The sequence below is a fragment of the Oryctolagus cuniculus genome, chromosome 12 (assembly GCF_051225735.1).
Source record: "Oryctolagus cuniculus isolate XC-2025 breed Fujian yellow rabbit chromosome 12, ASM5122573v1, whole genome shotgun sequence".
NCBI lineage: Eukaryota > Metazoa > Chordata > Mammalia > Lagomorpha > Leporidae > Oryctolagus > Oryctolagus cuniculus.
Window position 1 is genome coordinate 30,884,338 of NC_142878.1, and position 27,439 is coordinate 30,911,776.

The 27,439-nt window shown below is 39.1% G+C and overlaps 1 protein-coding gene across 10 annotated transcripts in view; it reads right to left on the reverse strand.

The window, feature by feature from the left end:
- The window catches only part of TOGARAM1 (TOG array regulator of axonemal microtubules 1), a 76,596-nt gene that overhangs the window by 18,772 nt on the left and 30,385 nt on the right, over positions 1 to 27,439 (reverse strand). For 3 of the 10 annotated variants that reach the window (XM_008269541.5, XM_070053700.1, XM_089309294.1), the window contains 9 exons: positions 25,985 to 26,290; positions 24,278 to 24,537; positions 21,164 to 21,396; positions 20,453 to 20,550; positions 16,350 to 16,502; positions 8,739 to 8,837; positions 6,232 to 6,407; positions 4,957 to 5,110; positions 3,179 to 3,332 (listed from right to left, as the gene is read on the reverse strand). In XM_008269541.5, coding sequence (XP_008267763.1) covers positions 3,179 to 3,332; positions 4,957 to 5,110; positions 6,232 to 6,407; positions 8,739 to 8,837; positions 16,350 to 16,502; positions 20,453 to 20,550; positions 21,164 to 21,396; positions 24,278 to 24,537; positions 25,985 to 26,290 — 1,633 coding nt within the window. The remainder of the gene's footprint in view (positions 1 to 3,178; positions 3,333 to 4,956; positions 5,111 to 6,231; positions 6,408 to 8,738; positions 8,838 to 16,349; positions 16,503 to 20,452; positions 20,551 to 21,163; positions 21,397 to 24,277; positions 24,538 to 25,984; positions 26,291 to 27,439) is intronic. The other 7 variants (XM_002718163.6, XM_070053705.1, XM_089309295.1 and 4 more) reach the window with 3 other exon arrangements.

Genomic DNA, 27,439 nt, shown 5'->3' on the forward strand with positions numbered 1-27,439 from the left:
GTGCTGGCATCCCATATGGGTGCGGGTTCTAGTCCCAGCTGTTCCTCTTCCAATCCAGCTCCCTGCAATGGCCTGGGAAAGCAGAAGAAGATGACCCAAGTCCTTGGGTCCCTGCACCCACATGGGAGACCAGGAAGAAGCTCCTGGCTCCTGGCTTCGGATCGGCGCAGCTCTGGCCGTTGCAGCCATCTGGGGAGTGAACCAGCGGATGGAAGACCTCTCTCTCTGTCTCTACCTCTCTCTGTAACTCTGTCTTTCAAATAAATAAAATAAATCTTTAAAAAAAAGATTTCTTTTCTGGAAATGTTAAATTGAAGATGCCTGGTGGCATCTAGAAGAGTCAAGTAGGTACCTGGATTACCTCATGAATTTCAAAAGCTCAAGAAGATACCCATGATCTAAATATACATTTATGGGAAATCAGAGTATGGACAGAATTTAAAGCTATGACTGAATGAAATAATTTAAAGAAGAGGTTAGCAAATTATGGCTCATGGACCAATCTTGGTCCCATTATATTTTTTAATAAATGAACTTTCTTACAATTAACAATTTTGTCAGTTTTATTGGAACATAACCATGGTCTTTTTTTTTTTTTTTTTTATCCTAAGGGTGCTTTTGCACTACAACAGCAAAGTTGAATACTTATAACAGAGACAGCTGGCCTGTGAAGTCCAAAACATTAACTATATGCTTATTTACAGAAAAGATTGCCCCTAATCTACAGAATGAATATAGAAACAGAATGCCAGTGGTTTGAATTCTATAGCAATCCTACATTTTGAGGCCAAATAGAAGAGAAGGAAACAGTATATAACAAACATGGAAAAAAACAGATGAAGTTTTCAAGGCACAATGAAAAAAAGTGTGTAGCAAGAAGAGAAAGTCAACTGTGTCAAATGTTTCTAAAAAGTGAAATAAATGAGGATAAATAAGCGACCACTGTAGATTTAGCAAAAGGGTCACTTTTTCAGTTATAGAATGGTGGCCAGGGTGGAAAGAGCTAAAATTCAACTAAAGAGGACTAAGAAAGAAACATGAGATGAAAAAGTATAGACAGTGAATCAGCTTTTGAGGACTTTCGGTAAAAAAAATGGGGGGGGGTTATGGAGGAGAGAAGGATGGGATGGAAAAAAGATGTGCAATTTAGAGAGGTTTGAAAAAAAGAGGATACTATACTACAATTTTATGTTGATGAATATGATCTATTAGAGGCAAAATTGATGAAGAGATGTGGGAAGGAGACCATAAGAAATAATGACTAGTTGGAGAGGAAATGAGACAGAAGTAGCCAACAGATGCTTCATCTGAAACAACTGGAATATATGTTGCCACTGTCTTTATGTCTCCCTTGGGTTACTGACTGGGCTCCCTGAGTAGTTGTTGCAGGTGTTTAAGGTAAGAGAAGACAACTATTTCTAGGATTGTAGTAGACTATATGAGAGTACTCCATAAAGTCTGTGGGAAAATGGAATCAAAAGGGAAACTTACAGATAGGTGTTTGGTACAGTACTGGCTGGAACACCTGCATCTAATATGGGAACGTTCAAGTCCCAACTCCACTCCTGATTCTATCTTCCTGTTAACCTGTGTCTCTCTTTATCTCTATCTCTCTCTTTTCTCTGTTTCTCAAATAAAAGGAAAAAAAAATTTTAAATAAAGATAAGTTTATTTTCAAGCAAAGATTTTTAAATGTTTCAATATTTTTAAATGTTTTCAATATAATATAATATAATATAATAAGCCTTCAAAAATTCAAGGAGAATGTATTATGAAAAAATTATATATGGATTTCAATTTTTATACCAGAATAAGTTTATCTTTTTTTTTTTTTTTTTTTGACAGGCAGAGTGGACAGTGAGAGAGAGAGAGACAGAGAGAAAGGTCTTCCTTTGCCGTTGGTTCACCCTCCAATGGCCGCCGTGGCCGGCGCTCTGCAGCTGGCGCACCGCGTTGATCCGAAGGCAGGAGCCAGGTGCTTATCCTGGTCTCCCATGGGGTTCAGGGCCCAAGCACTTGGGCCACCCTCCACTGCACTCCCTGGCCACAGCAGAGAGCTGGCCTGGAAGAGGGGCAACCGGGACAGAATCCGGCGCCCCAACCGGGACTAGAACCCGGTGTGCCAGTGCCACAGGCAGAGGATTAGCCTAGTGAGCCATGGCGCCGGCCAGTTTATCTTCTTTTAAAAGTGATTTATTATATTTATTTGAAGAGCAGAGAGAGACAGGGAAATCTACCAGCCACTCCCAAAATCCCACAAAAGCTGGGGCTGGACCAGATAGAATCCAGGAGCTCAGGCCGGCGCCGCAGCTCACTAGGCTAATCCTCCGCCTAGCGGCGCCGGCACACCGGGTTCTAGTCCCGGTCGGGGCGCTGGATTCTGTCCCGGTTGCCCCTCTTCCAGGCCAGCTCTCTGCTGTGGCCAGGGAGTGCAGTGGAGGATGGCCCAGGTGCTTGGGCCCTGCACCCCATGGGAGACCAGGAAAAGCACCTGGCTCCTGGCTCCTGGCTCCTGCCATCGGATCAGCGCGGTGCGCCGGCCGCAGCACGCCGGCCGCGGCGGCCATTGGAGGGTGAACCAACGGCAAAGGAAGACCTTTCTCTCTGTCTCTCTCTCTCACTGTCCACTCTGCCTGTCAAAAAATAAAAATAAATAAATAAATAAAAAAGAATCCAGGAGCTCAATCTTGGTCTCCAATGTGAGTGACAGGGACAAAAGTACTTAACCCATCACCCCCTGTCTCCCAGGAAACATTAGAAGGAAGGTAGAATTGGAAATGGAGGAAGGACTCAAACCTAGGCACTGTGACATGGGATGAAGGTCTCCCAAGTAGTATGTTAACCATTGTACCAAACACTTGCTTCTTTACCAACTTTTTGAAATACTCTCATATCTCACAGATAAATACTTTGAGAAATGTTGATTTTTATTCCGATACTAAAGGATTTGCATAATCCTTAATAAAGCTAAACTCCTATGGTATAAAAGTTATAAAATAATTGGTCATACAGTTTCTTCAGGTCCAAAATGTAGCTACATTACTAGGTTGAAAAGTTATATATGCCTAAGAACTAAAATAATCTATTATAAGACTTTTAATAGGAAATGTGTTTCTAGGTTTTTAATTAAAAAACTTACAAAAAACTTTTGGAACTCAGGTAAGGATAGTACACGTACCAATCCTCATCAGCTAAAAGTCTCAGGGCTTCTGTCAGTGCTATCTCTGGTTTGGAAAATGGCCGTAGTTCTGATGAATCCATTATTTCCGGACTATGAGTGACAGAAGGCATCCTTTCCTTATATGGTGGCATGGCTCCAGGTGTTGTTTCATCTAAAACAAAGTACATTACGTAAAGCATGAGAGAACTTTCACTTAAAAGATAAAAATAGTGTTCTGACTATAGATGTTACAATACTTCTTACAGAAAGTAGTACTAGAGCCAGCACTGTGGCTCAGTGGGTTAAACTATTGCCTGAAGCATCAGCATCCCATATGGGCACTGGTTCCAGTCTTAGATGCTCCACTTCTGATCCAGAGCCCTGATAATGTACCTGGGAAAGCAGCAGAAAATAGCCCAAGTCCTTGGGCACCTATACCCACATGGGAGACCTGGATGGAGCTCCTAGCTCCTAGCTTTTCCCTGGCCCAGCCCTGGTGGTTGCAGACATTTAGGGAGTGAACCAGCAAACAAAAGGTCTCTCTCTCTCTCTCTCTGTTTCTCTCTCCCTCTCTTTATAACTCTGCCTTTCAAAAAAGTAATCTTTAAATAAAAAGTAGTATTATTAGTATTATTAGCTTAGTTTTCCAGAAAATTGTGATACTCAGAAACCACAGTTATTTAAAATTCAGTTTTATACTTTAAAAATTTAATAAATTACATTTAATATATCAGTGGCTTTCTAGTGATGAGTTAAAAAAGTTCTAGCTTTATTATAAGAACTAAATGATATTATTTTGTAAAAATGTGGATACATGCTTATTTTACTATGTAACTACAACTAGAAATGAAGCTGCAGGGCATCAGTATATAGGATTCTAGTTGTTTCATTTTTCTTATTAGCATAGACTGAATGGTCTATTACAAATTCTAAGATCCCATGTAATAATAACACAGAGTAAGCATTTGTATGAAGTGTGGCTCTGTCGTGGATGGGAGGAAACAAATCATCATCCTTAAGTGCTCAGTGCAATGCCCTGAGAACACTGCACTATGTAACACGTGTAGCGTAACAGTGTTAGAAAGGAAAGGATCAAATAAAACAGGCTTTTGAAAGTAGTGAAGATTTATTGCTTATTTTTTCATGGTGAGAGATATTTTTATTTTATTTATTCTTTTTTTAAGAAGATTATTTATTTAATTGCAAGTCAGAGTTACATGGAGACAGAAGGAGAGGCAGAGAGAGAGAGGTCTTTCATCCACTGGTTCTCTCCCCAATTGGCTGCAACGGCCGGAGCTGTGCCGATCTGAAGCCAGGAGTCAGGAGCTTCTTCTGGGGTCTCCTACACGAGTGCGAGGGCCCAAGGATTTGGGCCATCTTCCACTGCTTTCCCAGACCATAGCAGAGAGCTGGATCAGAAGAGTAGCAGCTGGGACTCGAACCGACACTGCAGGCGACAGCTTTACCTGCTATGCCACGTGCTGGCCCCATATTTTATTTATTCTTAAAATTTTATTTATTTGAAAGGTGTGCACACACCTTTCACATACAGAGAGAGAAAGAAAGAGAGAAAGAGAGAGGTTTATCTTCCAACCACTGGTTCATGCCCCAAATGCTGCCAACAGCCAGGGCTAGGCCAGGCCAAAGCCAGGCCAAAGTCTTGCAAATTTCCATTTTAGGCCAACATATTCCACTCTTGGTCATATGTCACACTTAGTTAAACCTTATTATACCAGCTGTAGAATATTACTAGATAAAACAAGACACATACGCCACAAAAGATAAAATCCACTTACTTTCAGATGCTATTTTCTCCATTCCTGTATGTTTTATTCGCTCCCAGGAATTCTGTTCCTTCTTTTCACAATCTTTAATGCTGAAAAGTTCTTTTTCTTCTTTTCTCTTTTGTCTCATCTTATCATAAGCAGATTTTGAAATGGAAACTTTAGTCTGCATGAAAAAGTTGAAATATCTGAATGGATTTAGAGAATTAGGCATTTATAATATTTTCATCTCATAAATAGGATTTTAATCTAATGGTTATAAAACCTGTCTCTCATATTGGACTGACTGAATTAGATTCCTGTCTCTGAGTCCTGATTCCAGCTTTCTGCCATCCATTAGGTGATGGCTCAAGTAATATGGTCCTTGCCACCATGTGGGAGACCTGAATTGAGTTCCTGGCCCCAGGCTTTGGCTTGGTCCAACACTTGGCATTTAGGTAATGAACCTACAGATGTGAGCACTCTATTTCTTTCTCTGCTTCTCAAACAAATAAACAAAAAAATTTTAATCTCAGATAATAGTATAGATGCATATTAATATTAATAAAAATATATATTTCATAGTCCTTATTCCAGATTTTTTTAAAAAGATTTTATTTATTTATTTGAGAGGTAGAGTTACAGACAGTGAGAAGGAGAGACAGAGAGAAAAGTCTTCCATCTGTTAGTTCACTCCATAAATGGCTGCAACAGCCGGAACTGAGCCGATCTGGAGCCAGGAGCCATGAGTTTCTTCCTGGTATCCCATATGGGTACAGAGGCCCAAGCACTTGGGCCATCTTCTACTGCTTTCCCAAACCTTAGCAGAGAGCTGGATCAGAAGAGGAGCGACCAGGACTAGAACTGGTGCCCAGATGGGATGCCAGCACCACAGGAAGAGGATTAACCTACTGCCCCACAGTGCCAGGCCCCAGAGATCTTAAAATCTACAGAATTACACACTGCTATTATCCAATTAAATTTGTGTCACTACTTGTATGTATCCTAGAAAATTACTGAATGCAACATACATACATTTGTATTATAAACTATAGAAGTAGAAAAAAAAAGAGAAAAAAACCCCAAACTATAGTAGTTTATCACCAGAATGGAAACACATTTATTTAATGAGAAAGAAGAATACAGATATATTATTTAAATTATTTAAATAATTAAGGATCAGAAATTTCAACTACAATAAGATTAAAAATTTTAATCAAAATACTTCTACCACTTCATATCTGACAGACCCCAAATAATGACTTACTGTAGGCTTCAATTTATCTTAATAATTAATAACAATCTTACATCTTTTTCATTCTCAACATCAAGATACGATGGAATACTTTGCTGTACTGCTTTTCCATAAATCCCTGATGGTGGGTCAATACTCTGTTTAATTGAAAATACATCTCCATTTTCCACAGAAGATACCACTGACTGGCTGCTGGTTGCTGGTACTGAATTTGGATTTCCAAATACACCTGAAATCAATCACCAAACAGTCATTAAGCACTGATGTGATGGCACTCTGGATAAGTTCCCGTCAAAGGCCTTTCCTTCAAGAAGCAAAAAATATAGTCAGAAAGAAAGACATTTTAAGGTGTTATAAAAGATAAAAGCAAACACCCACAAGAGGTGACAGAGGTAATTTATGATAATATCAAGTGGAAAGTGTATATATTGCTAAGGGCTTAGTTCACAGGGAAGTTTAAGATGGTTTCAAGGGGCCGGTGCTATGCGTAGAGGGTTAAGCCACCATCTGCAGTGCCAGCATCCCATATGGGTGCCAGTTCGAGTCCTGGCTGCTCCCTGCTAATGCACCTGGGAGAGCAGCAGAGGATGGTCCAAGTGCTTGGGCGTGGGAGAATGGGAAGAAGTCCCTGGTTCCTGGCTTCAGCCTGGCTCAGTCCTGGCTGTGGTGGCTGTTTGAGGAGTGAACCAGTGGATGGAAGAGTACACCAGTACACCAGTGGATAGAAGATCTATCTTTCCCTCGTTCTCTCTCTCTAAATAAATCTTCTAAAAAAAAAAAAAAGATGGTCTCAAGAATTATTTGAACTAGGATTAAAAGACACGACGGATTTTGACAGACAAGGAAGAAAGGTATGGATATTTATATGTAGAGCTGAACAAGTACAAAGCAGGAATAAGTTGGCAAGGCACAAGTCAAATAGAAAATAAGTACGCAAGAGTAGGCTGGAGCCAACTTGAGTACAGTCTTTCTTAAAAAGATTGATTGAAAAGGCAGAGTGAGAGAGAGAGAGAAAGACTGAGACAGAGATTTTTCATCCATTGGTTCACGACTCAAATGGTTTCACTACTTAGATCTAGAACAGATGGAAGCCAGCAGCTAGAAACTTCATTGTGGTCTCCAGCACTGGTGGCAGGGCCCAGTTACTTGAGCCATCTTCTGCTGCCTTCAGCAGTGAGATGGATCAGAAGCAGGGTAGCCAGGATTTCAATCAGCACTCCAATATGGCATGCCAGTGTTGAAAGAGGTGGCTTAACCCACTGCAACACAATGCTGGCCCCTGGAAGGGGGTTGGGAAGGTAGGAAGAGTGAAATGTGTGTGTGTCTTAAATAACCTAATGAGACTATCAAGCAAATAAGTTAGGAGTTTCAAGAATTTTATTCAGGGACAGCGTTGTGGTATAGTGGGTTAAGGTACCGCCTGCAGTGCCGACATCCATATGGGTGCCGATTCGAGCACTGGCTGCTCCACTTCTGGTCCAGCTCCTTGCTAATGTACCTGGGAGAGCAGCAGAGGATGACCCACATTCTGGGGGCCCTGCACCCATGTGGTAGACCCAGGAGAAGCTCCCGGCTCCTGGTTTTGGCCTAGCCCAGCCCTAGCCATTGTGGCCATTTGGGGAGTGAACCAGCAGACAGAAGCTCTCTCTGTCTCTCTCCCTTTCGCTCTTAACTCTGCCTTTCAAATACATAAAATAGACCTTCCCCCAAAAAAGGAACTTTATTCTGTTTCATTAATCAAAAATAAGATGATGCCTTCAGGGCATATACCATATTCTCAGTTTTCAATTAAAAAAACTGGTAAAGGTTCCCTAGTCCCCCTAAAATATTTGATAGGAGTAAATTTTGATTTGCCTAGATTTTTTATGGGAGTTAATATATTATATTAATTTATGTTGATTATAATGTCTTTATGAACAAGGACTAACAATTTAAACAATGCTAAAGCTATCTTAGCCATCTTGAAATTGTTTTAGAAATATCTAGTGGTAAGCATTTGATGTGATGTTAAGATGCTGCTAAAGATGCCCACATCCCCTGTTGGAGTGCTTAGGTTCAGATGTAGCTCCACTTCCAATTCCAGGTTCCCCTTAATGTGCACCCGGGAGACAGCAGTACTGACTCAAGTGGCTGGGTCTCTGCCATCCCTGTGGGAGACTTGGTTTGAGTTCCCAGCTCCCAGTATCTGCCTGGTCCTCTTGTAACTCTTACAGGTATTTGGGGTGTGAACCAGCAGGTAGGAGAATTCTCTCTCTTTCCTCCTCTTTCTCTTTCTATTTATCTAGATAGACAGATCCCTTTTTAAAAAAGAAGCATCTAAACCGAAGCTATTTATGATACATCTCTCAGAAAACTACTTGCATGAATTTACTACAGGCTTATAAGATGACGGGAAGGTGAAAGTGAGTATTCACTTCTATTTTATTCAACTCAATACTTTTTTTATAAACAGAAGTTCTTTTTAACACTTGAATCACACTCTTCTCCATCCTTTACTTATTTATTTTGCTTTACATGAGGAGAATAAATACAATTAAAAAGGTCAACAACATTGAAATACCTTTTCCAACAACTACTACAGAGTCTTCTGATAAGGTGTTTGTGGATGTGAAGTCAAAATTAGAAATCTGTTGCAAATTTGACGATGGCCCTGTAAATCCTATGAAAAGAAAAAAAGAAATAAGAAAATTAAAGAAACATATATATATAGTACTTTAGGATACTGTAACATGGTCTCTTAAAACTGAAAATTATTTCATACAAAGAATTTACAACATATTTATGCATACATGTTCACTAATTCAATATATATTTATAATTAGAATACCAGGTATAGACTAGGCACTAGAGAAAAAGAGTTTACACACACTAAGGTTAAAGCTGGTAGAGACAGCAAATAATCATGACATGAAAATTTAAGCAATAAAAGGGTAATCATGAAGGAAATCCTTAGATACCTGAAAATAAATTAGGCCAATCTCACTGAAACCAGTATTTTTCTAAGTTAGCTTTCATCTCAGTTTCTAATTATTTAATTAATCTCATTCCAATTAGACACCTTACAGAGAGGACCAATGTCTAGTTTTGGTTATCATTCTCTCTCAGACCATGGTATAGTGCATGGCACAATGCCATCAAGATAGACAAAATGAAAAGTAAAATATAAAAAAATTAATTTAGGATCTATGAAGGAAAAACAGTTAAATATTAAGTCAATTAAATAATTGATTTCTTAAAAAAAAGCAGATAGATTGTTTTGCTAACCTGCTAAGGCTAACAGTTTTAAAAATAGTGTTTTTTTTGTTTTTTGTTTTGTTTTTGACAGGCAGAGTTAGATAGTGAGAGAGAGATACAGAGAGAGAGTTATAGACAGTGAGACAGAGACAGAGAGAAAGGTCTTCCCTCTGTTGGTTCACTCCCCCAGTGGCCACCACGGCTGGCGCTGCACCAATCTGAAGCCAGGAGCAGGGTGCCTCTTCCCAGTCTCCCATGCGGGTCCAAATTCCTAAGGCTACTTTTGAATAATAATTCAAAATTTCATTTTGAATTGTGTGAGCAAAGCAAAGATTAAAGAAAGAAACTCATGGAAATGGATCATTTTTCATATATATATGTAGCTTGTATATGTATATAAATCTAGCTTATATATATAGCTTCTAAAATATAGCTTGTAATAATAAAAATTAGTGTACACCTACAGAGCACACACCAACGAAAAGATACATAGGGTAGCCCAGAAAAGTGTTCTGCAGCAAATAGGAACAGTGGAACAATTGGCTCAAAAGTCCACAAATGTAACATTTTTAAAAGTCTCACAAGGAAAAAATACAAAAGTCATGTTATCTTTAATTAACTTAACCTCACTTATAAAATTCACATTAACTGGGCTGGTGCTGCGGCTCACTAGGCTAATCCTCTGCCTGCGGCACCGGCACACCGGGTTCTAGTCCCAGTCAGGGCGCCAGATTCTGTCCTGGTTGCTCCTCTTCCAGTCCAGCTTTCTGCTGTGGCCTGGGAGTGCAGTGGAGGATGGCCCAAGTACTTGGGCCCTGCACCCACATGGGAGACCAGCAGGAAGCACCTGGCTCCAGGCTTCGGATCGGCGCAGTGCTGGCCGCAGCGGCCATTTGGGGGGTGAAACAACAGAAAGAAGACCTTTCTCTCTGTCTCTCTCTCTCTCACTGTCTAACTCTGCCTGTCAAAAAAAAATTCACATTAACTAATAATTTTTAATGTACTTATATTTTTTACAACTACATTTTCTTCTAAAATTAAAAATGTGTGAAGAAATATTACTCATTAAGTCAAGTGTACAATATAAAGAAAAATACATTTCAATGCTTCTGTAAACACAAATAATACATATGATTTTGTTTTATTTTAATTGATTCAAATACAAGAGAAAATATTAACAAATGAGATCTGGTTTACTAACACTTCAAGCATTCATCATTTACCATCTTCTCAAGTCATGAACTGGGTTCTAGGCTAGAATGTAGATAACGGGCAGACTCAGAGGGACACCCAGCAGAGAAAAGGTCTGAGAAGAGACAATTCTGAGATCTAAGCCTAAAATAGTCTGAAGTTTCTTACAAAATGAATCCATCCGCCACTCATGGCCAGTGCTTATTTTGGAAGTCTTTTTATTCCCTTCAGCATTACACTCAATATTAGTTTAACTGATTATTTAAGGATATGCCAATTTTGAGTAATTCTACTCAAGCTCCACTATTAGCTTTATTAACTAATCACTACCTTATTCATATCACATGTGGTCAATGACCATGATTATATACAAATTATAACAGATATGAAGATGACCATCTTTACTCTTGAGAAACTTATAATTTTATATAAAAGAATAGGCATGCATAAATAGGTAACACATTGTAAGGTAGGATGAGGGAACACAAGAAGGAAAATTAGGAAACTGAAAGCTGGGGCCAGGGGCCAGTGCTGTGGTGCAGCAGGTTAAAGCCCTGGCCTGAAGCGCCAGCATCTCATATGGGCACCGGTTCTAGTCCTGCCACTCCTCTTCTTTTTTCTTTTTAATTTATTATTTTTTTTTTTTATTTTTTTGACAGGCAGAGTGGACAGTGAGAGAGAGAGACAGAGAGAAAGGTCTTCCTTTTGCCATTGGTTCACCCTCCAATGGCCGCCGTGGCTGGCACGCTGCGGCCGGCGCACCACGCTGATCCGATGGCAGGAGCCAGGTACTTAACCTGGTCTCCCATGGGGTGCAGGGCCCAAGCACTTGGGCCATCCTCCACTGCACTCCCGGGCCACAGCAGAGAGCTGGCCTGGAAGAGGGGCAACCGGGACAGAATCCGGCGCCCCGACCGGGACTAGAACCTGGTGTGCCGGTGCCGCAAGGCCAAGGATTAGCCTAGTGAGCCGTGGTGTTGGCCGCTCCTCTTCCAATCCAGCTCTCTACTATGGCTTGGGATAGCAGTATAGGATGGGCCAAGTCCTTGGGCCCCTGCACCCACATGGGAGACCCAGAGGAAGCTCCTGGCTCCTGGCTCCTGGCTTCAGATCAGCACAGTCGTGGCCGTTGCGGCCATCTGGGGAGTGAGCCAGCGGATGGAAGACCTCTCTCTGTGTCTCTACCTCTCCAACTCTCTTTCAAATAAATAAATAAATAAATAAATCTTAAAAAAGAAAGAAAAAAGAAAGCTGGGGCCAGTGCTGTGGCACAGTATGTTAATCCTTTGCCTGTTGCACTGGCATCCCTTGTAGACGCCGGTTCTAGTCCTGGCTGCTCCTCTTCCCATCCAGCTCTCTGCATGGCCTGGGAAGGCAGTAGAGGATGGCCCTAGTCCTTGGGCCCCTGCACCCATATGTGAGTCCCAGAGGAGGCTCCTGGCTCCTGGCTTTGGATTGGTGCAGCTCCGGCTGTTGCGGCCAGTTGGGGAATGAACCAGAAGATGAAAGACCTCTCTCTTTGCCTCCCCTTCTCTCTCTGTGTAACTCTGACTTTCAAATAGATAGATATTTAAAAAGAAATCTGAAAGCTTAAAAAGCTAGAATTTAAAAAGATATGATTTGGACACATTAAGATTAAGAAAGGGTTGGGGCTGGCTCTGTGATGCAGCAAGTAAAGCTGCCACCTGCAGTGCCGGCATTCCATTTGGACACCCAATCAAGTCCTAGCTGCTCCACTTCTGATCCAGCTTTCTAGAAGATGGCCCAAGTCCCTTGGCCCCTGTGCTCCCATGGGAAGACCCAAAGGAAACTTCTGGCTCCTGGCTCCTGGCTCCTGGCTTCGGATCAGCACAGCTCTGGATGTTGGGGCCAGTTGGGGAGTGAAGACCTCTCTTTCTCTGGCTCTCCTTCTCTCTCTGTGTAACTCTGACTTTCAAATAAATAAATAAATCTTAAAAAAAAAAAAAAGATTGAGAAAGGGCATATAGGCCCTTAGTTTACAAACTAAGAACAAACTAAGAAAATTTCTAATATTAGGAGAACTAGAACATGGGGCATGAGAGAAAAAATAGTAAGAGGTAATGTATAAAGTTAAGCTGAGATAATTTATTAAGGGTCTTAAAAAGTTACACTGGAGGGTCCCATGCTGTGGCACAATGGGTTAAAGCCCTGACCTGCAGTGCTGGCATCCCATATGGGCGCTGGTTCAAGTCCTGGTTGCTCCACCTCCAAACCACCACACGCTGATGGCTTGGGGAAGTGGTGGAAGATGGTCCAAGTTCTTGGGTCCCTGGATCCACATGGGAGATCAGAAGAAGCTCCTGGCTTCGGATCAGCTCAGCTCGGCCATTGTAGCTATTTGGGGAGTGAACCAGTGTATGGAAAACCACTTTCTCTCTGTCTCTACCTCTCTCTATAACTCTTTAGAAAAAAAAAAAAAAGTTACACTGCAGTTCTCTGGGAAATAGGGAACTATGAAAAATTTTGAGTTTCAAACAGATGATTATTTTAGAAAGAAAATTCTAGAATATGAATATACAACCTATATTTAAAAGGGATGAAAATAAGAGAAGTCTTATCAGAAGGCTATTGTAATTATTCAGAAGAGGTCATGAAGGCCCAAAATACAACTGTGGCAGGATATAGATTAAGTTAGACTGAGAAGAAACTGTTCAGTGCTTGAACTTGGAAGGTAAGAAGTATGTAAAGATGACTCTTAAAAGTTGTGGTTTCTTTTAAAATTATTTATTTGAAAGGTAGAGTCACACATAAACACAAAGCGAGCAAGGAAGAGAAATCTTCCATTTGCTGATTCACTTCCCAAATAGCTACAACAGCTAGGGCTAAGCAAGGCGTCAGGAACTCCATGTGGGTGGCAGGAACTCAAGTACTTGAGCCAGTATCTGCTGCTTCCCAGGAGCATTAGCAGTGAACTGGGTCAGAAGCGTAGTAGCAAGAACTTGAACCAGCAATACTGTATGAATATGGGTCTCCGAAGTGGCAGCTTAACCCACTACGCCACAACATCCACCCCAACTCCAAAGATTTAAGCTTCCATAACTGGGAGAATGGTAATGCTGCAAATAAAAATGGATAAGAAAGAAAAAGGAGTGGGTACAGAAAGGAAGCAAAGTTTGCTTTTGAGTATTTTTGCTCCTGTTGCTAAGACAGATCTAGCAGGTATTTGTTTTAAACTGGGAAACTTAAATGTCATGTAATTTTCTATTTTAGAATTAACTGCTGGCCAAAATATGTAAATATGTTTAGATTCTGCTATCCAAAAGAGGATGTCACTAGACATGAGGATTTGGCCTAGTATCCTGCATCCTAAATTGGAGTACTGGGTTTGAAACCTAACTCTTGTTTCTCACTCCAGCTTCCTGCTAATGTGGATCCTGGGAGGCAGTGTTGGTAGCTCAAGTATTTGGTTCCTGCCACCCATTTAGGAGATTCAGATTAAATTCTGTCTATCAATATCAGTCATGCCCGGTTGCCCCTCTTCCAGGCCAGCTCTCTGCTGTGGCCAGGGAGTGCAGTGGAGGATGGCCCAAGTGCTTAGGCCCTGCACCCCATGGGAGACCAGGAAAAGCACCTGGATCCTGGCTCCTGCCATCGGATCAGCGCGGTGCGCCGGCCGCAGCGCGCCGGCCGCGGCAGCCATTGGAGGGTGAACCAACAGCAAAGGAAGACCTTTCTCTCTGTCTCTCTCTCTCACTGTCCACTCTGCCTGTCAAAAAAAAAAAAAAAAAAAATCAGCCATGAACCAGTCCCAACTATTGAGGCAACCAGGGAGTGAACTAATGGTTGAGAACAATCTCTGTATCTCAAATAAACAAAATTAGGGTGAAGAAACCAAACAGGATGTCACTAGCAAGAAATGGACTTTCTTAGCAATTATTTCAAGCAAATTTTTAAAAAAGATTTGCTTGTTTATTTGAAAGGCAGAGTTAGAGAGGAAGAAAAGACAGAAAGAGAAAGTGAGACCTTCCATCTGCTGGTTCATTCCCCAAATGGCCACAATGGCCGGGGTATGGTCCAGGCTGAAGCCAGGAACCAGGAACTTTATCCAGGTCTCCCGTGTGGGTGTCAGGGACTCAAGCATTTGGGCCATCTTCCGTTGCTTTCTCAGATGCACTGGCAGGGAGCTAGATTGGAAATGGAGTAGCTGGGACATGAAGCTGCACTGAATTGGATTCCAACATGGCAAGTGGCAGCTGAATCTGCTATGCCACAACACTGGCCCACAAAGCAATTTTTAAAAGGAAAAAACATTTACATTTTAGTGTCAGGATATGAGTTGTTTTTAAGAAAAAATATTTTTGTCCCTGAGTTTCTTTACATGAGAAATAAAATGGATAACAGAGAAAAATGCATCTTTCAATTTTATATAAACAATGGGCAATTTATTGCTGCCATATAGGACAGAAATTGAATTATATCATAGATTAAATTTTAAGAAATTTACCAAGAAAAATTTTTTAATTAAGTTCCTTTTTACCAATTTGGGTTACTTCCATGAAACAATGTAGATGCCTTAAATCGCTGTCTGCCCATAAATGATGTAAGATGATCAGAAATAACAAAGTACCACAGGTGATCTTCTCAGCTGCTACAAAAACACATACAATGACAGCTCCTTACTTATTTTAGATTATAAGGCTTAATGACAAATGGCTTCTAATTATTTATTTAAAGACAAGGGTACTTTAAAAACGCTCATGGAAAATAAATGCATATTATTTTAAAATGCATAATTTGAAAGCTTTTACACCAAAATAAATGTATCTTGTAATTCAATTTTCCATGAGCTTTTGGAAGTACCTCTTATTTATATCCTTCAACATAATTCTTTTTACCCTAAGGGGATTTTTTTTTAATACAGCTGTAATAGACTATCTGAAAAAATGGATAGGGCAGCCGGCACCACGGCTCAATAGGCTAATCCTCCGCCTGTGGCACCAGCACACCGGGTTCTAGTCCCAGTCGGGGCACCGGATTCTGTCCCGGTTGCCCCTCTTCCAGGCCAGCTCTCTGCTATGGCCCGGGAGTGCAGTGGAGGATGGCCCAAGTGCGCCGGCCGCGGCCATGGTTGGAGGGTGAACCAACGGCAAAAGGAAGACCTTTCTTTCTGTCTCTCTCTCACTGTCCACTCTGCCTGTCAAAAAAAAAAAAAAAAAAAAAAATGGATAGGGCAGTCACTGACATACTACTTGCTTCTAATTAAAAAGAAAACATATATATAATGTTTATAATGGATAACTATAACAAAGAAACTTTCCCAGGTTCTACCACAAGAAAATGTTATTTCCATTTCCAAAGCTTTATTCCATGGTTACAATGTAACTGAGAACCTGGAAGTCATTTACTCACATAATTTCCTCCACCCCATATTAGAGGCAAAAAGTCTTACAAAAACTGTGTGTGTGCTTGTGAGTGTGTGTGTGTGTGCGCCCACATGTGCATGCACGCAAGTGCCAGTGTACCTTAAGGTATTGGTCTGCAAGGTTTCCCTCATTTTAATTTCATGAGCAGTGGCTTGCTTTCACTGGCTCCTCAGGTAAGTTCAAAAACCAGTATGGAATTTATGAGTTTTCCTATTTGGCAAATTATTTAAGTAACAAACAAGCAGAAGGTAAAATTAAAAACCTCAAAACAGAATTCTCATTTCTTTGTCAGTATATTGAGGGGGGATTCTGATTTAGAGATATTCAATCTTAAAAATTAACTTGTCATAAAATTTACCAACCTTTTGTATGCTTAGAATGTCTTGAGTGTTCCTTATTTTGTATTTTTAAAGCACTAGGTGAAATGTCATGTGACCTATCATCTTCAAAATCACCACATCCAAACCCATAGTTCATACGTTGACCAATTATGCTTACACTGGATGTTGCATTCCCTATAAAGTAAAATAAATATTTGAATGACTTAGTATTATGTTAGGTATCTAAACTTTTAACCTTTTAAAAGGATCACTAACATAAAATTAAAAATTATAACAGCATAGTCATATACTTTGAGTTATAGCAAAAATGTTTACTGTAACATCATTCAGGAAATGTAGCACAATTTGCTATTATAACTGGTAGAACATATGTGGGAATTTTATCTTCCTAGCAGATAAGAACATTTATATCATAATATTTCTTAAAATAGCCCTTACAATGAAATATAAAATGAAACGTTTGAAAGAGATAATCAAATACATATGTTTAAAAAATTGGCAAGCATTTAATGTGTAAATGTCACTTTTAACTGTATATTAAGAAAAAAATTAATCCAAAATTTTAAAACCATGGTAGAAATGACTATTTTCTTCCATTTTTCCTTTCTTTAGCTCCCTTCTAATAGATGTATAACTGGCTCAGCTGGGGAGACAGTAAACACATAGTGATCAAGAGCTCAGGATCTGGAATCATGCTCCCCTGCCTTAAATTACAGCACTGCCACTTAAACTGTTGAGAGAATGTGGACAAGACACTTAATCTTAATTGTGAAATAGGGATAATAGTAGTACCTTTTTGAGAACCGTTGTCAGTATTAAAGGAAGATAACATATAAAAGGGCTTAGTACAGTACCTAGCATATTGTAAATACTCAAATATTATTATATGCCCAAATAAAAATAAAACAAAAGCAAAGCCCTACTGTATGCTTCCTTTTAACAAAATTTTTAGTCCATATTTGAATGTCTATTACATGAAAAATTCTAGGCAATAAATTAAATTTGAGGCACTGTCCATTCTTATATACAGCTTCTAAGTAAGCTATTAAGCAATAATAAAATATGCTTTGTTTTTGATGGAACAGATTTTGTGGTGCAGTGAGTCAAGCTGCCATTTGCAATGGTTACATCCCATATTGAAGTGCTGGTCTAAGTCCCAGCGACTCCATGCTTCTGAAACAGCTTCCTACTAATGTACCTAAAAAGGCAGTGGATGATACCCAAGTACTTGGGTCCCTAATGTGGGATACCAAGTATGTGGAAGACCTGGATGCAGCTTGGGGTTCCTTGCTTCAGCCTGGCCCTGGCTGTTGTGGGCACTTGAAAAATAAACTAGCAGATGGAAGATCATTTTCTTTGTATGCCACTCCCTTTCTTCCTTTCACTCTGCCTTTCCAATGAATAAATTAAATCTTATGTGTGTGTGTGTGTATATATACATGCAAATATACACTGTTTTTAATAATTTTTTTTTTTTGACAGGCAGAGTGGACAGTGAGAGAGAGGCAGAGAGAAAGGTCTTCCTTTGCCGTTGGTTCACCCTCCAATGGCCGCCGCGGCCGGTGCGCTGTGGCCAGCGCACCACGCTGATCTGATGGCAGGAGCCAGGTACTTACCCTGGTCTCCCATGGGGTGCAGGGCCTAAGCACTTGGGCCATCCTCCACTGCACTCCCTGGCCACATCAGAGAGCTGGCCTGGAAGAGGGGCAACTGGGACAGAATCCGGCGCCCCGACCGGGACTAGAACCCGGTGTGCCGGCGCCGCAAGGTGGAGGATTAGCCTAGTGAGCTGCAGCGCCAGCCTAATAATGTATTTTAATACACAAAAAATGGGAGGTGGGGAGAAGAAATGGCTGATAATTGCTAAGCTAGAAAGTTTTACAGAATAAAGGGTACTAAGTTAAGAGGGAAAAGATCAAAGAAATATCTGATAGTATCAAAAAAGTATTTCTGAAAATAACATGGATATCTTCCTAAATTCTTAGTTACTTCATAAAGACTCTTAGTTACTTCATAAAGATACTGACTGGGTAGAAATACTTTCTATTAATAGGTAACACTAATATAATGCTACAAGAAAAAGCTTACAGTAACATAATTTAAGAAATATAGCACAATTTTCTATAGCAAGTAGTGGTAGGATATATGTGGAAATCCTTATGGGAAATACTTTTATAGATAGTTTGAATTTACAATTTTTACATAATTGCTATTTTTGCTTTCAGCTTCAAATGATATTTATTATCATTTTTATGTTTTACCAGTTGAAGTATGATAAATCTGTAGAAATCAATTGCCCACTGAAAAGAAAACAAATACAAATTTATAAAATACAAAACCATCAGCAAATTAGAGGGATTGACAGAATATTAAGTTTAATTAAGACTATCTTATAGTGAACTCAAAAATAGCAATCTTTCCAAAACTTATTCCTAGAAATAACTAAATTATTTGTTAAAAATACAGATTTCTGGAGCAGGCATTTAGCCTACTGGTTAAGACGCTGGTTAGCACCTGCATCCCATATTGGAGTACCTGGGTTTGATATGTGGCTCTAGCTCCTAACACCAGCTTCTAGCTAATGCAGATCCCAGGAGACAGTGGTGATGGCTCAAGTTATTGGGTTTCTGTGGCCATTTGGGGAGTGAACCAGTGGATGGAGATCTCTCCATCTTTCTCTCTCTCTGTTTCTCCCTCTATCTCTGTAACTCTGCCTTTCAAATAAAATAAATAAATAAATAAATATTTATTTTAAATTTATTTATTATATTTGAAAGGCAGAGTTATATTTCAAATATTTATATTTAAAATAAAATATTTATTTATTTATTATTTGAAAGTCAGAGTTACAGAAAGTCACAGGCAGAGAGAGAGAGAGAAGTCTTCCATCTAGTGGTTCACTCCCCAGATGCCCGCAATGGCCGGAGCTGTGCCAATCTGAAGCCATGAGCCAGGAGCTTCTTCTGGGTCTCCCACGTGCGTGCAGGGCCCCAAAGACTTGGGCCATCTTCTATTGCTTTCCCAGGCCATAGAAGAGAGCCAGATTGTAAGTAAAACAGCCAGGACTTAAACTGGTGCCTCTATGGGATGCTGGCACTGCAGGCAGTGCCAGCCCAAAAATTTTCTTTTTTAAAAAAATGAGGTTGGTGAGGTATGGAGGGAGCAGATCATGGAAATACACTCTGAAAGAATGCTGACTGGTCAACATAGTCAGATTTTCACTGTTGGGCAGACTAAAACTGAGAACACTTAGCAGGCTAAATAGGTAAGAAATGAGGAAGAGTGTGAACTAGAGCCATGGTAGTGGGAATTAAACAAGGGATCAAATTCAGATATACCTAAGAGGAGGAAATAAAAAACCTTAACAGTCACATGCATATAGAGCTATTTAGAAAGGAAATTAAAATGTAAAGTAGCTTTAAAGTTGTTAACACTTTTATATTGAGATCCTAGAACAATGAGTATCATACCTCAATTTATTACAATTCATTTCCAATACAACATAATTTTACTAATCATAAAGAACAACATTCAGGTCCCATTCTAAGTAGATTTTGGTTCAAGTACTTTTTCTAATTGATCACTAATTTTTAAATCTGCTTTCTGAGAAGTGATGTTATAAAATTATAGACTTAGAGCTTAAAATTCACAAAATTTTAAAAACAGGATAAACATAAACTACATAAAGTATATATTACTTCAAAAACACCAGTTAACTTATAGTTACCACTAGTAGTTGACAAGTTAGCTATTATATTTTGTGATACCCAGTGGTTCCCAAACTATGTTGTACATTAGAATCATCTGGAGAGTTTTCAAAACTTCACAGCCAGGTTGAACCCTGTACCATCTAAATCAAAACATCTCAGCGTAGGAGCCCGGGACAGGTATCCTTATGGCTTAAATGGAGATCATTGATTCAGATAAATAAATATTTTGAATACTTTTTCTTTCAAAAATAACATTTATTCTTCTCAAAATGGCCTCTTAGGGAGTTAAAAATGATTAGTCTTAATTGGTAACAAGAAAAATTCTAAACACAAAATGTACTTGTTATTCTTTAGACACCATTTTAAAAAATCACATTTTTCTTAAATCTCATTTATAAAACAGTCACAGAATACCTGCACTGGGACTTTGTTCAGAAATGTGAGTGCTTTTCTTTTTTGCTGAAGAAAGTCTTGGACAAAGTTTTGATGCAAATGTTGGAAATATATCTGCCCTACAACAAAACAAAGCAATTTCAATAAGCATTTGAGATATAGAGCTGCTCAAAAACTTACATTACACGTTCTCTATTCATTTTATTAATTCACAATTAGCCAGAAATAGGCAAGAAAATAATTCGCTGGCGTGCCCAGAACTCTACAATAGGGAGACTCCTGAGAGAGCTGTGAGAACTATGGTATGGAGCCCTGAGCCTCTACAAAGTAATATAATTAACAAACAGCTGGACGGAACTTATCCATAAATTAAAAGAAATTGGAATTGAGTTTAAAATGAAAACAGTAATATTAGCTATATGTCAATTGGCAAGGTCCAAAAAACAGCTAATGGACAAAGAATATTAGGATATATATTAGGAAAAAATGAAAATTGGGAATACGGTTAATATTAATTTGGTTGTTCCAAATGGGATTCTGTTTTCTCTATCTACCCCAACTCCAAATCAAAGCCAAACAAGGCAATATCTGTAAACTTTTCCCTTGTATTTTAAGAGAATTATGACATTTGGAAAACCGAAAAATAATGTTTTTGTCTTTTCCAAATATATTAGAACCCTAGGCCACAAATTATAGATGAACATTCATTTAATATATGAAAGCATGAAATACATTATTCTTTTCCCCTGGGGAGTTGTAGAGAGAGAAGAAGTCAATGATTCTTGGCTATAAACTCCACTTTCACTGTAAGAGCTGATGTTAGGAGAGGAAGATCGAGATGGGGAGTCCATAGTCAAGTCTAGCTTCAGTGCAGAATCAGGGCTTTCAAGATCAGAAGTACTGCCGCTCAGTTTAGCTCTTTTCTTCGCTGCGCTGTTACGAAGGGACCGAAGAGAGCTCTGCATCTAAGAAAAAATAAAAAAAAATTAATTTTATAAAATAATATAAGTTCTTTATATTAGTAAGAGTTATCCTTATATTTTAAGTTCCACTAACCATACCTGGTTAGCCATTCTCTAGTCTAGTACTGACAAATGGATACACTGATATATATGTACATAATATAAATACAGATTTCAGCACTTGGGTGTTTATAAACAACCTACTGTGTTGTAAGCTCCTTGGGAGGAAGAATCTTAAATATCAATTACTACAGTATCTCCAGCACTAGGCACAATGACTAATTATACTGGTTGAATTAAATTGCTTAACAGGGGCCAGTGCTGTGGCATAGCAGGTAAAGTCAGTGCCTGAAGTGCTGGCATCCCATATGGGTTCAAGTCCCAGCTGCTTCACTTCTGATCCAGCTCTCTGCTATGGCCTGGGGAGGTGGTAGAAGATGGTCCAAGGTCTTTGGCTTCTGTACCCCTGTGGGACACCCGGAGGAAGCTCCTGGATCTGGCTTTGAATCAACTCAGCTTTCAAATAAATAAATAAATAAATCATTTTTAAAAAATTGCTTAATAAATTATTTTCCTAATATCACTGAAATACAAATGAGTTGGAAAAAAAAATCAAAGAAAGATTTCACAGAGGTTGGAATGACTAATTCAGTAAGAATCAATCTGGATATTCTATAAGTTATTTAATATTAATGATATACTTTTTAAATGAATATGCTTCAACATTAACTATTTTAATGAGCAAACTCTCAGAATATGATGCTTACATTTTAAAAGCAGGATAAAAATAAGAATGTAAGACATCTTGATTGTTTTCATTTATATATATAATATAAAATCACTTTTTAAAATCTGACACCAAGATGCCAGCGTGTAGTGGGTAAAGCTTCAGTCTGCAATGCTGGCATTTTATATGGGCACCAGTTTGAGTCCCAGCTGCTCTGCTTCTGATCCAGCTCCCTGCTAATGCACATGGGAAAGCAGCAGAAGATGGCCCAAGCATCCTCATGGGAGTTGGGGATGAAGCTCCTGGCTCTTGGCTTTGGCTCGGCCCAGCCTTGGCCATTGCGGCCATTTTGGGAGTGGATCAGCAGATGGAAGATCTCTCTCTCTCTCTCCTTCTCTGTAACTCTCTCAAACAAATAAATAAATCATAAAAAAAAAAAAAAAAAAAAGATGGCCGGCGCCGTGGCTCACTTGGCTAATCCTCCACTCTCGGCGCCAGCACCCTGGGTTCTAGTCCTGGTTGGGGCGCTGGATTCTGTTCCGATTGCTCCTCTTCCAGTCCAGCTCTCTGCTGTGGCCCGAGAGTGCAGTGGAGGATGGCCCAAGTGCTTGGGCCCTGCACCCGCATGGGAGACCAGGATGAAGCACCTGGCTCCTGGCTTCGGATCGGCGCAGTGGGCCGGCCGCAGCGGCCATTTGTGGGGTGAACCAATGGAAAAAGGAAGACCTTTCTCTCTCTCTCTCTCTCACTGTCTAACTCTGCCTGTCAAAAAAATAAAAATAAAAAAATTAAAAGATAAAAAAAAAAACATGACATCAAGCAAAATGAAAAAAAAAAAAACTAACGTCAAGCAAAATGAAATAATAAAAAGGAGGTATCTATGGATATGGTACTGAATCCAAAGTAATATAGCAATCACATTATTTCTCTGACACAATTAGTATGCACAGAGTTATACTGGCCAACACATTTTTATAATATAAATGAAGTGATGTAGAATTCACAGAGGAACCTACAATGTGATCTCCACTTCATAAAGATAAATAAACTTGCAAATACACAAAAAGGAGAGGCTCAAGAATGTTCATTACAGCACTGTTTGCAAGAATAAAAGACTAATAATAAGACAAAATCAATTGTATAAAGATACCATACATTGATATAATAATATATCAGTGTAAAGAGTACAAAAATAGATAAAATATGAATTCATAGTAATAGTGGATGCCTCTAGTGAAGAAGGGAGAGAAATTAGATTGGGGAGGGAACTATGCTTTACCTATTTAAAATATAGGAAACAAATATGATAAACTTCATTGGGAGGGTCAGTGCATAGGTATATTGCTGTTATTATTCATATTTTTAATTATAAAAGAAATAATGTATGTATAGAAAAAGTACTAGAAGGAAACACATTAAAGTGTTATAAGAAATTATTTTGAATAGTGAGATCTGGTTTAATGAATTTCTTTCTTTTTTTAAAATTTACTATGTTTTTCATAATAAAAATGAAACATTTTTATAAGTAAGAAAAAAGTTACAGGATGAAAAGTACTTGAGGAGAGGGCATTTGGCTTAGCAGTTAAGATGCCTCCATCATGGCCCAGAGTTATCGTATAGCGGGTAAAGGCACTACCTGTGATACACACTTCCCATATACATGCTGGTTGGAGTCCTGGCTGCTCCAATTCTGATCCAGCTCCCTGATAATGATCTAGGAAAAGCAGCGGAGGGTGACCCAAGTGCTTGTGCCCCTGCCACCCATGTGGGAAACCAAGAGAAAGAACTTGGCTCCTGGCTTCAGCCTGGCGCAGCTGCTGCAGCCATTTGGGGAGTGAACCAAGCAGGTGGAAGATCTGTCTCCCTCTCTCTCTGTAACCCTGACTTTCAAATAAGTAAGTAAGTAAGTAAAGTAAGTAAGCAAGTAAGTAAATAGATAAGCTTGCATTCACACCACTGCGCTTGAGTTCAATTCTCAGCTCTGGCTCCTGGCTCAGATGCTGGGATACAACAGTGATAGCTCAAGCGATTGGGTTATTTTCATCCACATGTTTAAAGGGAGAAAAAAAATATTGACTTTTTTTCTGAAATAGCAACTATAATATTATAGAAAATTACAAATATTTTTAAATCATTAAAATGATATTTGGTTCTAACCTCTTCTTGATCCAAATCTTTATCCCTGAAATTTAATTCTGAAAGATCAATTGTTAGATTATCCTTTTCATTCTTCCAGATATAATCAGGTTCTTTCTTTTTGTGTCCCACTGTGTTTAAATCAGCTTTATCAGGCAAAAGGCTTATTCCCCTTGGAATGGGAGGAACAGGTTTTGTCCCATTTAGGCCTCGTCGGGAAGATGGTGATCTCACCAAGGCAGGTGTAAGTTGAACTGGAGGTTTTTCTTGAGGATTTTCTCCTGCATGAAAAATACATATTTTACTTTTTCTGTTTTTTCAACTTCAGAGAAGAGGAAGTCACAGTGTTTTTAAGTTAAATAGTACATTATCTTTTGTAAGAAATAAAAAATATTATTTAAATGAATGTAACAAAAATGAACATTCCCAAATCTTTTTATATAAAATAAAAGTATTATATACCAAGTTACATTTTTGTTATGTATCTTCATAGCCTTCATCATGACTAATATTTGTTATGAGAAGGTCCATAATAAGCTAGAAGGGTTATATTTCTTCCTTGATTTAACTATATGAGCAACATTTGAAAAACTATATTATCCAAAGCAGGAATACTGGGCATTGGGGAGAACAAGCTGAATAAATCTCAGCTTTGAATACACTACATGACCTTGTAGAAAATAAAAACATAGAAAGATATTAATAGAAGGGGATGAAGTTTCAGTGCTAGGAGATTAAATCTATAGAGTATGATCAAACCTTAATTTATGGTTATAAATTAGAACATGAGTATTATAAAGCAGTTTAAAGGTAGAACATATTACCTCAATGGGAACAGAAAATCATGTAGGATACAAGAGATGTCTTTTATAGACTTTTTTATTTTTGAGACTAGATTTGTCCTGAATGAACTTATATGCTAACTTCATTATTTTGGAATGGATCAATATTAAGAAAACAATATTTTAGGCCGGCGCCGCAGCTCACTAGGCGAATCCTCCACCTTGCGGTGCCGGCACACCGGGTTCTAGTCCTGGTCGGGGCGCCGAATTCTGTCCCGGTTGCCCCACTTCCAGGCCAGCTCTCTGCCGTGGCCCCGGAGTGCAGTGGAGGATGGCCCAAGTGCTTAGGCCCTGCACCCCATGGGAGACCAGGATAAGTACCTGGCTCCTGCCATCGGATCAGCGTGGTGCGCCAGCCGCGGCACACCAGCCGCGGTGGCCATTGGAGGGTGAACCAACAGCAAAGGAAGACCTTTCTCTCTGTCTCTCTCTCTCACTGTCCACTCTGCCTGTCAAAAAAAAAAAAAGAAAACAATATTTTAGTTTGTAACAAATAACAGAAAATGCCTTGAGGTATTTAACAAATGTTGAATAAATGAATACTAGGCCTTGATTATAGTAAATATGTGAGTGATATTTTATATTTGAAAATGTAAAATCTGTTAGCAGGCTTTCAGCTAATATGTGCTGTTTATGTTCATTATAAAACTTTTTTTGCCTAGTTCTGAAAAAGGAAATTTTGAAGTAGCAATAAGAAGTGACTATCTCAATAGATATTACATATCTGACCTATTTAACACACTACCAAATATTTTCCTAAATATTTTCCAATTCAGGGAAATAAAATGTAATTTACCAGTTTTTAAAGATCTAACAATGCCATGTATTAACCTTACAGTACTAAATCAAACACACAAATAAATTCAAACAAAATACTGATTTTTACCATCACTTATACCTGTAGGATCAGATGGTTTTTGGCTAAGCTTTTTCTGTGGACTTGGCTTTGATAGTCCTTCAAAGCTTTTAAGAGGCCAGGAATTTGAGAAATTAACGGAATTATCTTGAGACTTCTTTGGAGACACAGTAAGAGGAGATGTATGCTTTGGACTAGTTCGAGGTGATGAGAGAGGATAGGATGGAAGGATGAAGGTTCCTGGACTCGGATTAGAACCAGAATATGATGAAGAACGCTCTGTTTGACTACCAAATGTTTGCTGTGTCTTACTGCCAAAATTCATGCTAGTATATGCTGTAATAAAACAAAAAGAGAACATTTCATTTACACAATATATATCTACTATATGATTAAAGTTTTTTTTTTTTTTTTTGCTTTTCACATTTAGGTTTTCATCCCATGTGGCACTTATGTTTTTGTATGCTATAAGGGAAAGATCTAATTTAATTTGTATGGTTCAAATATCCTGTGCCTTCACAAAAACTCTGAAAAGGTATTTACTTTTTAATTTTTTTTAAAAAGATTTACTTATTTATTTGAAAGGCAGAGTTAGAGAGAGAGACAGAAGGAAAGACAGATATCTTCTATCCACTGGTTCACTCCCATCTGGCCACAAAGCCAGGGCTGGGCCAGGAAAAAGTCAGGAGAAAGAGCTTCTTCAGGGTCTTTCATTTGCATGACTCGGGTGCAGGAACTTGGGCCATCTTCCGCTGCTTTCCCAGGTGCATTAGCAGGGAGCTGGATCAGAAGTGGAGCAGCCAGGACTCAAACTGGTACCCACAAAGAATGTCAGCACTGCAGGCCATGGCTTAACCTGCTGCACCAAGCACTGGCCTATGAGAATACTTTACCTTATTAAAATTTCTACCAACATTTACAGATTTATTAATTTTCTCCTTATAATTTTGTCAAATTTGGTTTGGAGCTATGGTACAGCAGGTTAAGCTATTGCCTGCAATGCCAGCATGCCATAACAGAGTGCTGGTTCGAGTCCTGGCCACTTGGCTTTCAATCCAGCTTCTTCCTAAAATGCCTGAGAAGGCAGTGGAAGATGGCGCAAATGCTTAGCTCCTGCCACTCACATGGGAGACTAAGATGGAGTTTCTGGCTCCTGACTACCATGTGGCCCAGACCAGGCCGTTGTGGTCACTTGGGGAGCAAGCCAACAGATGGAAGATGATTCTCTGTCTCTGCCTTTCTCTGTTACTCTGCCTTTCAAATAAATATTTATTTTTTTTTAAAAAAGAGAATAACAATAAAGATAATAATGGTAATATATTAATATTGAAATTTTTAGTCTATTTATACACACACAGATCATAAACATTCTCTCTCTCTCTCTCTCTCACACACACACACACCAAGAAAATCTCATCTTATTCTTTTTCCTTATTATGATGACCCTTTTCAGCCCTAAAACTGTTTTCAGCTTTAGTGTGCATA